The 11,776-nt window shown below is 32.6% G+C and overlaps 1 protein-coding gene across 1 annotated transcript in view; it reads left to right on the top strand.

The window, feature by feature from the left end:
- Nucleotides 1-11,776, top strand: part of LOC117121804 — a gene marked incomplete at its 5' end in the record, with an annotated part of 108,795 nt that overhangs the window by 95,488 nt on the left and 1,531 nt on the right. The window contains 7 exons of the mRNA XM_033267115.1: nucleotides 5,860-6,123; nucleotides 7,234-7,445; nucleotides 8,321-8,353; nucleotides 9,883-9,961; nucleotides 10,532-10,607; nucleotides 11,252-11,319; nucleotides 11,563-11,747. Of these exons, the coding sequence (XP_033123006.1) occupies nucleotides 5,860-6,123; nucleotides 7,234-7,445; nucleotides 8,321-8,353; nucleotides 9,883-9,961; nucleotides 10,532-10,607; nucleotides 11,252-11,319; nucleotides 11,563-11,747 (917 nt within the window). The remainder of the gene's footprint in view (nucleotides 1-5,859; nucleotides 6,124-7,233; nucleotides 7,446-8,320; nucleotides 8,354-9,882; nucleotides 9,962-10,531; nucleotides 10,608-11,251; nucleotides 11,320-11,562; nucleotides 11,748-11,776) is intronic.

Here is an 11,776-nt window from a genome sequence, read left to right as displayed (position 1 = left end):
CTGGCTCCACCCTACTCATTCGAATATTCAATTATCATTGGTCCTTTACCATCAGGCAACACCCATAGTCACTGTCCATTCCCGATTTCCTGTGTCCGGTAATACATCATTTGACGTTTCCTTTACTTTTTCAGGTATGTCGACAGCATACCACCACCCAACTCTCGGGAGAAGGTTAGCTGGTGGTATCTATTTGACTAAGGAAATGGAATGTTCAATGGGTCATTAACCTACAGGCTAAAACAGTATTGCATTGTATAGCCTCTTTGGATACGGGATAGTGGATTAATATAAATAAATAATATAGAATAAATTTAAAGGTACTTAAGATTAACTAAAAAAATATACAAAAATACACCCTACTACATCCTCCCCTGCTTTAGCGAATGTCGTCTCGACATTACATTTATGGGAAATAGGAGGGCTAATTTAGTCCTCAAATTTGCTGTTAAGACAAAGCATAAAACAATTCAAAATGGCGAACAACAAACTTAAAGGAAAATATCATCAAGTAAAAATAAATCATATACGGTAACAGAAAACTTATTGTTAAATTACAAACAACATTTGTCGATTGAAACAAACAAGTAACACAAATTTCTTAAACGAGAGCAATATAAATATAAAGTCAAAAAAAATTACAATGTGTAACAAAAATAGATAAAAATTCTAAAAATCCTTTAGAAACATCAAACAATAGCAATTTAAGCGCCAACCTATGTTCTGGTTGGGAATTCGCCTACCTATTGGGGACATCAGACCCCCGTCGGGCAAATCCTGGTGCCACCAAACCTTGACATTTTGATTTAGTGGTGAGGAACATGTATCCTTGAACAGTTAATAGGAAGAAGAAACATAGAAACGTTAGACACACATAATGTAGGCAGCGGGTGTGGGGGAGGGGGTACTGGCACCACCTCTGGGTGAAATAATTACAATTTAGTGAAATCTAGTTTTTTATTTTGCTACAATTTAGCCATTTTGCCACAACATGCCTCAAATCTGATTGATTATTTAGGTAGATTAAATAGAAAATTCATGTATATGTGACAGGTTCGTACTAGCTCGTAGTCGTATCGCGTAGTAAATCCAAAGCTGCAGCGCTGGCACAGACACAATAAAAATCAACAGAGGCCGTTCTCAGTTGGTGGATGTTCAAATACTTTTATTGATCTAGTGACCAGTCGGAAGGAGATATAAAAAATACTGTGTTAGTATTTTCATCGATATTCAATATTAGCGATTGTAATATTATCGATAACGTACATCTTTTAAATACAACTTATGATTAAAAATCATAACATTTAAAGTAAATTGTCTTGGTGACAATTGCATTATAAATAGGCATAATTATAAGCATATGTAATTTTTGACGCACGCGTTCGCGCACGTTAAGACGCGCAAACAAAAAGTAAGATACCTAACATTCAACCTTGACCTGAAGTATAAGCCCATTTATTATTATTCAGAAATGACGAATGGTTAAGATGATTTGACGTCATCAACATTTTGAGAAGAGAAATATATATATATTATTAAATTCAAAGGGCAATATGATGACGTCACAATGTCCGATCAGTCATTATGATCTATACAATCGTATCTACAACTCATGTGCTTTCAGAATATGTAATAAAAATTGGGGGTCACCTTTCATCCTAAGGAGTTATATTTGATAATAAATAGGCATAATTATAAGCATATGTAATTTTTGACGCACGCGTACACGTACGTTAAGACACGCAAACAAAATAGTAAGATACCTAATATTCAACCTTGACCTAAAGTATATAAGCCCATTTTATATTACTCAGAAATGACAAATGGTTAAGATGATATGACGTCATCAACGTTTTGAGAAAAGAAATATAAATTGTTTCTTGTTTTATAATTCAGATGGCAATATGATGACGTCACAATGTCCGATCAGCTATTATGATATATCAAATCACATCTACAGCTCAAGTGCTTTCAGAATATGTAATAAAAATTGGGGGTCACCTTTCATCCTAAGGAGCTATAACTGATTAAAAAACGACATGATATAAAGCATATTTAATTTTGACGCACGCTAACGCTCGCATTATTACGCGCGCACAAAAATACAATGTACATAACATTTAACCATGACCTGAAGTTTATGCCCAGTAAATAGGATTCAGAAGTCACGAATGATTAAAGTGATTATGGGGTCATCAATGTTTTGACGAAAGAAAGATGAGGGGGTAAGCAAAACCCTATATTTTGACCATGATAACGTCATCAAAATGTAAAAGTGTCACATATTGGAAAGAGAATTGCCTCAGCTATAAGTTGGAAAAAATCGACCAAGAATAAGCGAGATACGCTCAAATGCGCATTTTTTTTAAATGACGTCATCGATAATACTCAGTTTGTTGAATTCAGATGGCAATATGATGATATCATAATATCCGATCAGCCATTATGACCTATAAAATCATATGTACAACTCATGTGCTTTCAGAATATGTAATAAAAATTGGGGGTCACCTTTCATCCTGAGGAACTATAACTGATTGAAAATGGGTACAATTTTGACTCATTTTGACTGAAAATAGACAAAAACGCGCAAATACACACATATCTTAGATGTGCGCGTACTGCACTATTATTAGACGTAAAATTATTGAAAAGAATGCAAATATGTCATTGCAGTGTAAGAAATTTAAAATATGTCAAAAATTGTAATTTGAATCAGCTGCACGAGCTGCGCATGCGAAAATGCGCGCGCGACCTGAACATTTTTGAAAAAGTTGAAATGCTCAGAATCACCTGAAACGTACACAAATTTAGTCAAAATGTGATTTTAAGCAAATTTACTTTTTAGCGCACGCGTACGTGCGCGTAAAGAACTGCAATTCGGACAGTACTGTGCATGTGGATAGTACTTGACATGAAGTATACCTGTGTGAAGTTTCAACAAAAGAGGCCTAACGATGGTGAAGTTATGATCAATCAAAAAATTTGCTACGTAAAACGCAAAATTGCGCGTAGATAAAGTCACGCGTGACTGATCACGCTGAAAAGTTTATTGTATCGATTCCACCCCAAGACTAATGATTGTTGAACATATCATGTTGATCGGTTGAAGCAATCTTGATATATAGAGGTCACAAAAATTGACACAAAGAAAGAAGAAAAAGAAAGAAAGAAAGAAAGAAAGAAAGTAAGAAAGATTCTGACAATAACAAGAGGTGATCCGCTAACGTTAGCGGATCACCAATAAATACATAAATGCTTACCTAGTGACCTGTCGGAAGGAGATGAAAACCTTCGCCCTGGGCTAGGCACCGGTAAGTGTCATTCATTCTCAATTGGGTAACCATGACAATTAACACCAACTGATCTACATTTACTATATTGATCAGTACCCAGAACAATGTTGTATGTCATATATCAAGCTATACAGGTAACATGAGTATTTTAAAGCTTAAATTAATTGTAAAAATGGAATTATAATAGAAACCATGAAATTTGAGGTTTTTAGGCACTTTCAGGGGATGAAAGGGCATTTATAAAGGGGCTGTCTCTTATACACATCTAGATGTGTATAAGAGACAGATCTGTTTTAGTGTGGTTATTTATTATCCAAAGTCTTAATCTAATGGGTCACACAAGGTTGCCCACTGGTAGAAGGTCAGATTCAGCAGACTAAATACTTAATGGTATAGGGTATAATAAGCATACCTGTTACATATATATCAGATGACAACAACTACTCACGATAGCTGCTTGTTTCTTTGCTACAAGTCATCAATTTAGTAACAAGGTGGTAGTAATGTAGAGGTTAAAATGTATATTAACTTAGCATTTTGTCTAGATTTGAACTTGTCACTTCGGACTGTAGCCAGGATTTTCAAACTGCAGGAAATATCAAGTCTGCTGCCCTCTCTCAGGATGTCAAAGATTTAATGAAATAGGTGAGGAGAGGATAGAAAAACATTCATTTTGACCATGATGACGTCATCAAAATGAAAAATGAAGGGACAATTCCGAAAGAGAATTTTCTCAACTATAACATAGTGGGAGACGATCGATCAAGAATAAGCGAGATACGTTCAAATGAGTATAAAAATAAATATGTCATAAATAAAAATTCAGTTTTTTAAAATTCTGATGGCAGTATGATGACATCACGATGTCCAATCGGCCATTATGATTTATAAAATCATATCTACAACTCATGTGCTTTCAGAATATGTAATAAAAATTGGGGGTCACCTTTCATCCTTAGGATATAACCAAAGATAGAGATCTCCACAGAAAAAAACTGTTCCACCGAAATGCCTGGTGGTAATATAAACAATTGGGCACCGCATATAGCTGGAACTAAAAAACTTCTGCCACTGTTAACTGTGAATACATTCATAACCTCCCTTTGCGGAGGTTGAAATCGTTGCCATTATCCATTAGATACGTATGTGCACGTTAAGACGTGCGAGCGTAAAAATAAGGTACATAATATTCAACCTTGACCTGAAGTTTATGCCCACTGAATATGATTCAGAAATGACGAATGGTTGATATGTTATGTGGTCATCAAAGTTTTGAGGAAAGAAAGATGAGGGAGTCTGAAAAAACATTTATTTTTACCATGATGACATCATCAAAATGAAAAAAAAAGCTATAACATACTCAAAGTTGGGAGACAATCCATCAAGGATAAGCCAGATACGCTCAAATGCGTATTTTCAAAAATGACGTCATACAGTATTGGATAAAATTCAGTTTTTAAAAATTCAGATGGCCAAATGATGACGTCACAATGTCCGATCAGCCATTATAGTATATAAAATCATATTTACAACTCACATGCTGCATATCTGGCCATTAACAGAATTGGTCCATGGCACCCGGATTTTGGAAAAAAACCCGGGTTATACATACTGCTGGTTCGTTGAATAGCGAAGGGTTCTTAAATTATTTATTGCCACTGAAGCCCATGAGATGAAGTGAGCGATTGTAATGGGTTCCTTGTTTACATTCCAATGGCTATATGTTGCTGGCCAGGACTCTCTTGTTAACTCCCAATGGACTCTTAAAACCAATTAAAGTTAAGTTTATGGAGCTGCTAACAGCTCCCTCTGGACCATTTCACAGCTCACTCTCAACTACCAGACAGCTCACTATATGGACCATTTCTGCTAACGGGGACTTTTGCCTCATTATGTGCTTTCAGAATATGTAATAAAAATTGGGGGTCACCTTTCATCCTGATTTTAGCATATTTTCACTGTATATCGGCACAAATGTGCGCAAAGATCTCTATGTTGATGTGCACGTACGGCATTGCTATTGGAAATAAGATGACTGAAAAGAATGAAAATTTGTGAAAACAATGTCAGGAACCCAAAATATGTAAAAAATGTAATTTCTAGCTTCCGTACGTGGTGTGTGCATAAAAATGTAGTGGAAAATGTCAAAAAAATTTGAAATGCTCAAAATGGCCTGAAACATGCTCTTTTAGTCAAAAAGGAACATTTTGAAATTTTTACGCACACATGCGCGCACGTTACAACACGCAAAATATTCCAATACGTGATATATTTAACCTTGACCTGAAGTTTATGTCCACTAAATATGATTTAGAAATGACAATTGGTTAGGATGATATGATCATTAGCATAGATGACATCACGCTTGACTGAGCAAATTGACAACCTTATTGTAACTATTCCAGGCCAAGCCAAATGTTCATGGAAGTGGGCATTTCTTGTTAGCCAATTTTGAGATATTGTGCTAACAAGAAATGGGGAGAAAGGTAGAATAAAAAAAAAAGTTGATGATCTGATGAGCTCGTGAAGCGAATCACTAATAAATATTGTTGTCTTTTAACAGCGCCCTCAGTCACCAAAGATTCAGTACTGGAAGGAACGTTTTTATTAATGAAATGGAATACTGCTACCTGTAACAGCACCCAGAATAATTTGAGTTACCATTATGAACTATCAGGAGGAGTCCACCAAGGAAGTACAACAAAAACTGAAGTTCTTATAAATGACGGAATTGTACCTTGTACTCAGTACACATTTTCAGTTTTTGCGTCGTATATGAATGTTAGCAGCATTACTGATATTATGGAGTTCATGTCTGGTGTTGACTGTAAGATTTTTTTCATTATACGAATGCAAAGAACATATTATTTGAAACATGTTAATATTTTTCATAGTGTATTGTTTATTACATTTCTTACCTTTATAATATATTGTATGTTGTTTCTAAATTATCAAATGCCATTAATTCAATGCTTGACAATATATTATACACATTACAGTATACTGTTTACTTTGAAATAAAACACTAATAATCAAATTTAAGACACAAGTATTTGTAATTCAGTAAAATAAATTGTTTCAATCTGTGTGCCAGTGGAAGTAAAATAATACTCATAAAGTGGTAATTAAAACATCTATTAATATTGTTTCCGTAAGACATTGACACCGTGTGATGTGATTGATTGCTTTCTATCGTTTAAGATAAATGAAGCCGACCTAATGGCGAGACAACAACTATTATATAGTCTGTAGTCTATAATTAGGAACAATTTAAAAGTGAATCAAAAAGTAAAAATTATGTTTAAAAAAATCAAATGAAATTTCATTTATTTATTCAGACAAGTGCCTTAGGGCCCCAAAAGCAACTTAGTCACCATGACGTAAGCCTGGAGCGACAGAAAACTAAACTTAACTACATGATTAACTATAATATAAAAATATAAATGTGAAAGGCCAAGATAATTGAAATTCACACACAATTGAATAATTGATAAAAGAACTATAAAAATCGAATAAAAATTGTTTTTTCGGTTAGATTTCAAAGATAGATCAAATACACTATTGGTAAATGAGAAAATCGTTTTTAATAAATAGATAATCAAAATTTCTTTATGTAAGTAAACTATCAAAGAAGATATCAAACATTTTCTCTTGAGTTGTACTGTAGCAAATTAAATCCAATTAGAACAAAATATTTAGTGAGTTTGATGCATACCCTACTGATGCTGCTACTTTTACTACTTCTACTACGAACTACATAATAACAACAATAATAATTAATAATAATATTAATAACTAATAATAATAAATAATAATACTATTATTATTATTATTATTATTATTGTTATTAGTAGTAGTAGTATTATTATTATCATTATTATGGCGCTATATAAGTTCCATGATTGATTGATTGATTTATTGATTGATATCCCCACAGATCCTGGAAAACCAACCATTAGTTCCTTAACATCAACGTCTTCATCAATCACACTGGAATTGACTTTATCTGATGATAATCCTTGCACAATACTAGGATACAATGTGCTTGTATATAGTGATATACAGAATTTAGAGTTCAATATAGATACCACAGCGACTTCACTGACAATTAATGAAAATATAATGCCGAGTACTATCTACAATGTCCAGGTTTGCAATAGAAATATAAACATATATATAGTACAAATGCATTAATGCATCTAATCAAATAAATGATACTAATAAACAAACATGTCATACATCATCATCAGGTAATCTTAGAGTATGCTATTACCCGTTTATTTAATACTGGTCAGATGTATGGCAAACAAGCAATACTAATGTAAGTCATGCATATTAAAGCTAAATACTGTGGTAAGTCATGTAAACAATTAGAATGAAATGGTGATATTGTAATAAGTTGTTTTTTAATTTATTGAAGGATTTTCCCGAGCAAAGGGTTTCTTTAATTTTAAGTTGATAATTATTGTGGGCGAAATCAAGAAGTGAAACGGTCTGAATTGGATGTATTTTTCTATGTAACTGTAAGGTTGAACAATGTTTGAAGACTTGTCCGGAACCAATTACTCATTTGCCTGTGTTCCTATGTGTGTTTTTGTTTTACAAATATATACGGAGTTACACCCTGCGCAAGTAAATTTGTCGACATCTTGGGCTCCGAGAAGTCGGGACATAGTCCTTTACATTAAACCAATAGATAAATGATGATTTAAAGCAATACTTTTTAACCATGGAGTTAATTTTTTATTGAAAATATTTGAATAATGGTACATAACTTAAAATAAGTGTTGCATTTTAGGAGCATACAAAAGGGTGGGCGATAATTTATTAATTTATGTATTATTTTATCAATTAATAAAATTAGATAATTTTTCGAAAAAAAATTGTTATGACAGTCTTTCCAAGTGTTTGATTTTAAAATACGACCAGTCAGGGTACGTAGAAGTCCACTGTTACAGTATGTATTGTATGTGACATAAAGCTAGAAATTTGTTAACAAGCATGTATATGTGTTTTTATAACAGGCTGAGGTTGTGATCAAGATTATAGAAAAGAATGTCAGTGAAGAATAATATTTTGTTGTACAGCACTCCATTTTTTCAAATTGAATCTCATTGATGGGTGTTGTTTATTTATAAAATGTTAGAATCATGTTCGGAATAAAATAAGCCAAACATCATCAAAAAAGGAACAGGTTCATCAATAAACGATAGTGTCCCATGAAGAGGTAGCTAAGCCATTGAGTCTCATAGGAGTGATGTCAAATACATGCTAACAAAATTTGGGTGAATCAGTAGAAATTTATCTTCTGTGTGCTTTACAATTTCTTTACAAAACGTTGGAGGCATCCTACCCTTATAATTGTAGGGCCCTTTTTTAATTTGCTAAATTTACTGTGTTCCTTGACGATTGTACCGTAACGGTAATTATCTCTGGTCATCACAACTTCTCCATTTTCTTTGTCCGGTTTAATAATAATAATTCCTTTGTTCTTAATTTCTTGCATAGCTTTGTTTTTGATTTTTTGTTTTGTTTTGTTTTTTTTTTTTTTTTAAATTCATTTATTATAATGATTGATTACCAACTATTGCCAAAGAAAAATCAACTTCATGGTCAATAAGTGGGCTGTAAGTATACACAGCAAACCTAATTTAAATATCATTTACTATCATTTCCTAGCTAAATCTTGGCTTAAATATTCACTCTGAGCATATAATACAGTTGCATGAGAGAAAATGTCTGGCGATTACATTTGGTTTATACCGAACTAGGTATTTGTGGTCCAGCGGTATACCACTTGCCTTGTTAGCAGGTGGCTGCAACTTAGAATGTCTATAGAGACATTTCTTCATACAAATGACAACCAAAAAATGGAACTTTTATTTGAAGAGTTATGCTTGATACCATTTTAATAATAATATTAAAATAATAATAATAATAATACTAATAATAATAGTAGTAGCAGTAATTGTAATACAATAATATTAATAATGATAATAATAGGTCGATTTTTAAGGTGCAAATAAACAAGGTCTCTAAGTGCCATATTTTTTTTACATCAAATGTTCCTATTAGAGCACTGTTACTAGGCCTTATATTGTTTATTTGTTGTGCAGTGTTGCAATTTAAATATTTATTATGATGTACAATTATTATTGCATTATTCCATTACATTATAATTATAAAATAGTGCATTTTCTGTAGAAAACCAATAGTTACATAATAAATTCATTGTATATAAAAATACAGATAACAAAATGTAGTAAAAACAATCTACAAAATATTGGATTTTTAACCATAGATCAATATCAATTTAAGGTACGAAAAACATAATAAATTCAAAAAATTATCAATATTAGGTCTTCCACTGAGCTTGCAAACCGAAGATCGATTGTGCATAAAAACCGACTGCATGTGCTTTGAAGTTCTGCTCTGAATATGCGAGTGTGCCCAATAATTGACTATATGGTCGAAAATCGACTGTACCTCAAAAACGATTGTACATACTCAAAATCAAATGTGTTTGAAAGTTATCCATCTTCTGTTTCATTGTAGTATAACTGATTTATTTTTTTCAAATATTTAGGTAGCAGCCAAAACTCAAAAAGGCTTCGGTAATTTCTCTGATGTTGGTTATGTGTCTACCGATGCAGAGTCTGGCATAGGTACGCAATTTACTAGGTGCTTTTGTGTCTTTGGCTGTAGAATGTCCGTATAATGGATCTACGTTTGAGTGAATCGTCTTTCTCATAACGGGACGTAAAGTCTTCAGTTTTCTGAACATGTTTTCTTATACGGCGGTATGATATAGCCCACCAAATACATGACGATAATTATTGCAATTATCATTAACAAAATATTATAATGAAGTTTGTTCAGTTCTTTTTAATGTTCCAGTTCTACAGTTCCTTAAGTCAGAATAAATGTACAGGGAGCTTGTATAAAAATCACGTCGATAGACTTAGTGAACTACCTGCCTATCTTATAGTTGTATTGTCCTTCTAAATTCATTTTAAAAGAATGAATAAATTTTCGTTTACAAATTAAATTATTTGTCTATCCTGTGGCGTTTCCCCACAGGATAGACAAATTCAGAAACTAAGATGATGACTATTAGATATTACTGACCCGTTTATAAATCATTCACTACCCAATCAATGTCCTATTTTTTATACTGTACATGCACACCAGGTATCAGCTTTAATAATGTTTTTATATTTGTGTATTATTTCCAGGTGGTATAGTAGGTGGCGTTATCGGAGGTTTATCTGCAGCAATCAGTATTGTCTTTGCCTTGATTTTTGTTAAACGGTAATTTTATTTTGTTATATTTTTATTTTCCTCACATTCAACAGCAAGTACACATGCCACTTACAGGATGAGACTTTACTTACAGTGCAATGGTGAAGCAAATTATGCCAACACTCAAATCAATGAAAATATATGTTTATGAACTTATCTTCAACCTACAAATGTAGCACAATTTACCTGTAAGATAAATCACACAAAAGTATGGCGGCAGGTTCTGACACAATCGCTTTCCTGATATTTCTGAAAAGAGCTTATCTCAACAAAAATAAATTGATATTTTTCAAAATCTGTTTTTTTATTTTTTTTATTTTATGATTGTTTTTATTTTATCTTATTAAATTTTTCACATCCTATATTTATTTGTTATTATTTGATCTTATTTTACTTATATTTAAATACATCTAACAGTACACACCACATGTATTCCTTACAAGCTAGTTTTTAGCTTAACTATTTATTGTTAATAATATCCATACTCTTATTAAATAACAAATTTATTAATTTCAATAGATAAGGTGATTAGTATGTACAAATAATTCATTACTCGTTAATTCAAATACTTTCTATCTCTAACATTTTTTTTTAATTCGCCAGTGTGTTGCACATATTCTTTATGTAAACAATGCTTGTGATTGTGTTTGTAGACGCCGTAATTCAAGCAATGAAGTTGTTAGACCAGCTGCTGTTCAAAAACAAGGTGTTTTCGACACAGGTTAGAAGGTTAAGTTCTGTACATGGAAAAAACTAACTTAAATATGTAACATGGCTAAATCCGTTCTCACAATGTCCTAAAAATTCAAGATAATTTTCCAGGACACAGACTGTTTCAAAACTATTCCAAGGAAAAGCTCATTAGAGAACATTTTAAAGGTATCTTACTCAATAATGTCATAGTACTATCATCAACATCATTATCAAAATTATTGTGTTTATCTGTTTTCAATAATATGTAAAGAAAATGAATTGATGCCTGCAGTTGAGGGTCATGCTAATGTAGTGGATGTGAGAAGTCCGGATGATGAGGATGATGGTGCTCCTCCAATTGAAAACGTGTATGCGAACTCTGAACCTGTTTATGGAAATACAAACTTAGAAAATCAGGAATACAGACCGATTGAGTTAGCAAGGCTGCATAATTACGTGAAGAAACAAAACAGCAGCCTAAAAAA

The sequence above is a fragment of the Anneissia japonica genome, unplaced genomic scaffold (assembly GCF_011630105.1).
Source record: "Anneissia japonica isolate Jap-2015-1 unplaced genomic scaffold, ASM1163010v1 scaffold270_len118670_cov106, whole genome shotgun sequence".
NCBI classification, from domain to species: domain Eukaryota; kingdom Metazoa; phylum Echinodermata; class Crinoidea; order Comatulida; family Comatulidae; genus Anneissia; species Anneissia japonica.
The sequence above is the reverse complement of the archived record's forward strand: the minus strand, read 5'-3'. Positions and strand labels throughout refer to the sequence as shown.